We start from the raw sequence: 2760 nt of genomic DNA, 5'->3' as shown, positions 1-2760 counted from the left end.
TCTCGGGTCTCCACAGGACCTAGCCTTCTCACTTGCGTCCCAGGCTTATAAAACTCGTGGATCCATTTGTCGTTTGGGGCTCTTATCTGCCTTGACTGTCTTTATGTTAGTCATTGCCTGTTACTGTGATTCATCTTTTCTCATTTGATTTGCCTTTTAAACAGAATTTATAATTTTTTTTTTACTATTTAAATTGAATCCACCTTTTCAAAACACTGGTTATTTTTTTCAACTGTGGTGCCATTTGTAACGTTTCTTTCACCCTGACTTTGATAGTCCCACTTGCAATCTCAAAAAGGGCAGGAAAAGAAAAATCCTTTTAATCATTTTAGAATTATGAGCCTCTAAAAAAAAGAATTATGAGCCTCTAAAATGTTAAAAACATTCTTGGTTAACTGCATGATAATTGTCTCCATTGGCATGTTTGATGGGAGTTCTCAGATCCATTCCAAATGTGCAAATAAGCTGGCTAGTGTTTTTGTTTCTTCTCTAGTCTTGAAAGAGTGGTTATTTTAGCGTCTCAAGTGTAACACCAGAATTAGAAGATCTGTTTGTGACGGAGCTAAGAATGATAGTGCTTTAATGCAGGAGTCACTAGATAAATACTTGTTATCTGAATGAATTCATATATGACAATTTATTGGGAAAATTAAAGATTGTATTAGAAATTTGGAATGGCTTTGAAGAATGTATAACCAAAAGGATCTGTTAGGAATTTGAGGAGATTCTGATGAATATAGAATCAAATAACGTAATGGTAATGGACAGAAAATAGATGAAATGGGATTTTAACTTATTATTAATTATTATTATTATATTATTCTACACAATAATGTATTAGAGGGAGAGAATGATATGTATAATCAATACCAAAGTTATAGTCCAGTTTTTGTTCAGTAGAAAAGATATGAAAGAGTTTCCGAGAAAAGGTGAAAATACCCTTGAACCTGAACCAGTGTCTCTATCACCCTTCAAGTAATTATACAACACACACACACACACACACACACACACACACACACGTCTTTTTAACCAAGTTTTACTTCTTGAAATTACTTATAATATATTTAACATTATTAGTGTGTTTTAAAAGAGAGAAACTCTAAACTTTAGTATTTGTTGAGTAAGGGCCATCTGAAATAGAGGAATATGACATTTCCACATAATACCAGTTTTCCTGACCCTTGATTGTTTTTTTCCTTTACCTCTTCTCTCATGGCAGTGATCAGCCCGAGTGCATATGATGGAGGCAAACAAGACGCAGGTGACTGAGTTTGTTCTCACCGGCCTTACAGATCGTCCAGGCCTGCAGGTCCCCCTGTTCCTGGTGTTCTTGGTCATCTACCTCACCACCATGGTGGGCAACCTCGGACTGATTTTTCTCATCCGGAAAGACCCCCATCTTCACACCCCCATGTACTTACTCCTTGGCAGTTTGGCCTTTGCAGATGCTTGTTCCTCATCCTCTGTGATTCCCAGGATGCTTGTCAACATCTTAGACAAAAGTCAAATGATATCCCTCTTTGAATGCATGGCCCAATATTATTTTTTTGGTTCCAGTGCCACCACAGAGTGTTTTCTCCTGGTAGTGATGGCCTATGACCGCTACGTAGCCATATGCAACCCCTTGCTTTATCCAGTGGTGATGTCCAACAGGCTCTGTGCTTGGTTGATAAGTTTGTCTTATGTGATTGGTTTTCTGCATCCCACAATTCATGTAGGATTATTATTCAGATTAACCTTCTGCAGGTCCAATATGATACACCATTTCTACTGTGAAATTTTGCTACTATATATAATTTCTTGCACTGACCCATCTATTAATGCATTGGTGGTTTTTATTTTTGCTGCTTTTATACAAGCTTTTACATTTATGACCATCATAGTATCTTATACCCGTGTCCTCTTTGCCATCCTGAAAAAGAAGTCTGAAAAGGGCAGGAGCAAAGCCTTCTCCACGTGCAGCGCCCACCTGCTCTCTGTTTCCTTGTTCTATGGCACTCTCTTCTTCATGTATGTGCGCCCTGGGTCTGGCCCAGATCAATATCAGGATAAAATGTACTCACTGTTTTACACGATTATCATCCCCCTGCTCAACCCCTTTATTTACAGCCTAAGAAACAAGGAAGTTTTAGGTGCACTGAGAAAAATGATAAAGAAATAAATATTTCTCAGGAAAGCTTTCGTTATTCCTTAGATTTTACTCTTCAAATAAAACATGTGTCCCTGGTTTTGCACATAGTAGGACCTTAATATGTACTTGTTAGGTGAATGAAGAAGAGGTTTAGAGTAGATAGACTTGTTTTCATCCTAAGTTCTTGCGGTCATCCAAATATTTAGTGAGCATGATAAGGATGGACTCCACTTACCTTCTGTTGTTTTGAATCTATCCTCATGGATAAAAGTGAAACAGAAATCTCTAAATTACTGTATCTTTGTAACTTGAATGAGCTTTTGTGTTTCCAGATACACACATTTTAAATCTTTTTGAACTTATATTCTTTTTTTTTTTTTTGAGGGAGGGAGAGAACACAAGTGGAGGGACAGGCAGAGGCAGAAGGAGAGAAAGACTCTCGAGCAGACTCCCCACTGAGCATGGAGCTCAGTGCAGGGCTCGATCCCATGACCCTGAGATCATGGCCTGAGCCAAGATCAAGAGTTGGACACTCAACCCACTGAGCCACCCAGGTACCCCTGAACTTATAATCTTTTATAGGAAGAATTAGCCTGTATATATCCCCTGTTTAAAAACTACTAATG

At 38.2% G+C, this 2760-nt stretch overlaps 1 protein-coding gene across 1 annotated transcript; it reads left to right on the top strand.

The window, feature by feature from the left end:
- Positions 1–1240: 1240 nt before the first annotated feature.
- LOC113256231 (olfactory receptor 5AC1-like) lies at positions 1241–2164 on the top strand. Its single transcript, XM_026499979.2, has one exon. The coding sequence runs from the start codon at positions 1241–1243 to the stop codon at positions 2162–2164; it is 924 nt and encodes a 307-aa protein (XP_026355764.2).
- The last annotated feature ends 596 nt before the right edge of the window (positions 2165–2760 follow it).

The sequence above is a fragment of the Ursus arctos genome, unplaced genomic scaffold (assembly GCF_023065955.2).
Source record: "Ursus arctos isolate Adak ecotype North America unplaced genomic scaffold, UrsArc2.0 scaffold_4, whole genome shotgun sequence".
NCBI lineage: Eukaryota > Metazoa > Chordata > Mammalia > Carnivora > Ursidae > Ursus > Ursus arctos.
Note: the sequence above shows the minus strand (reverse complement) of the source record. Positions and strands in the feature narration are given on the sequence as shown.

Coding starts and splice junctions, on each gene's coding strand:
- LOC113256231 (XM_026499979.2), top strand. CDS start 1,241: ATGATGGAGGCAAACAAGACGCAGGTGACTGAGTTTGTTCTCACCGGC.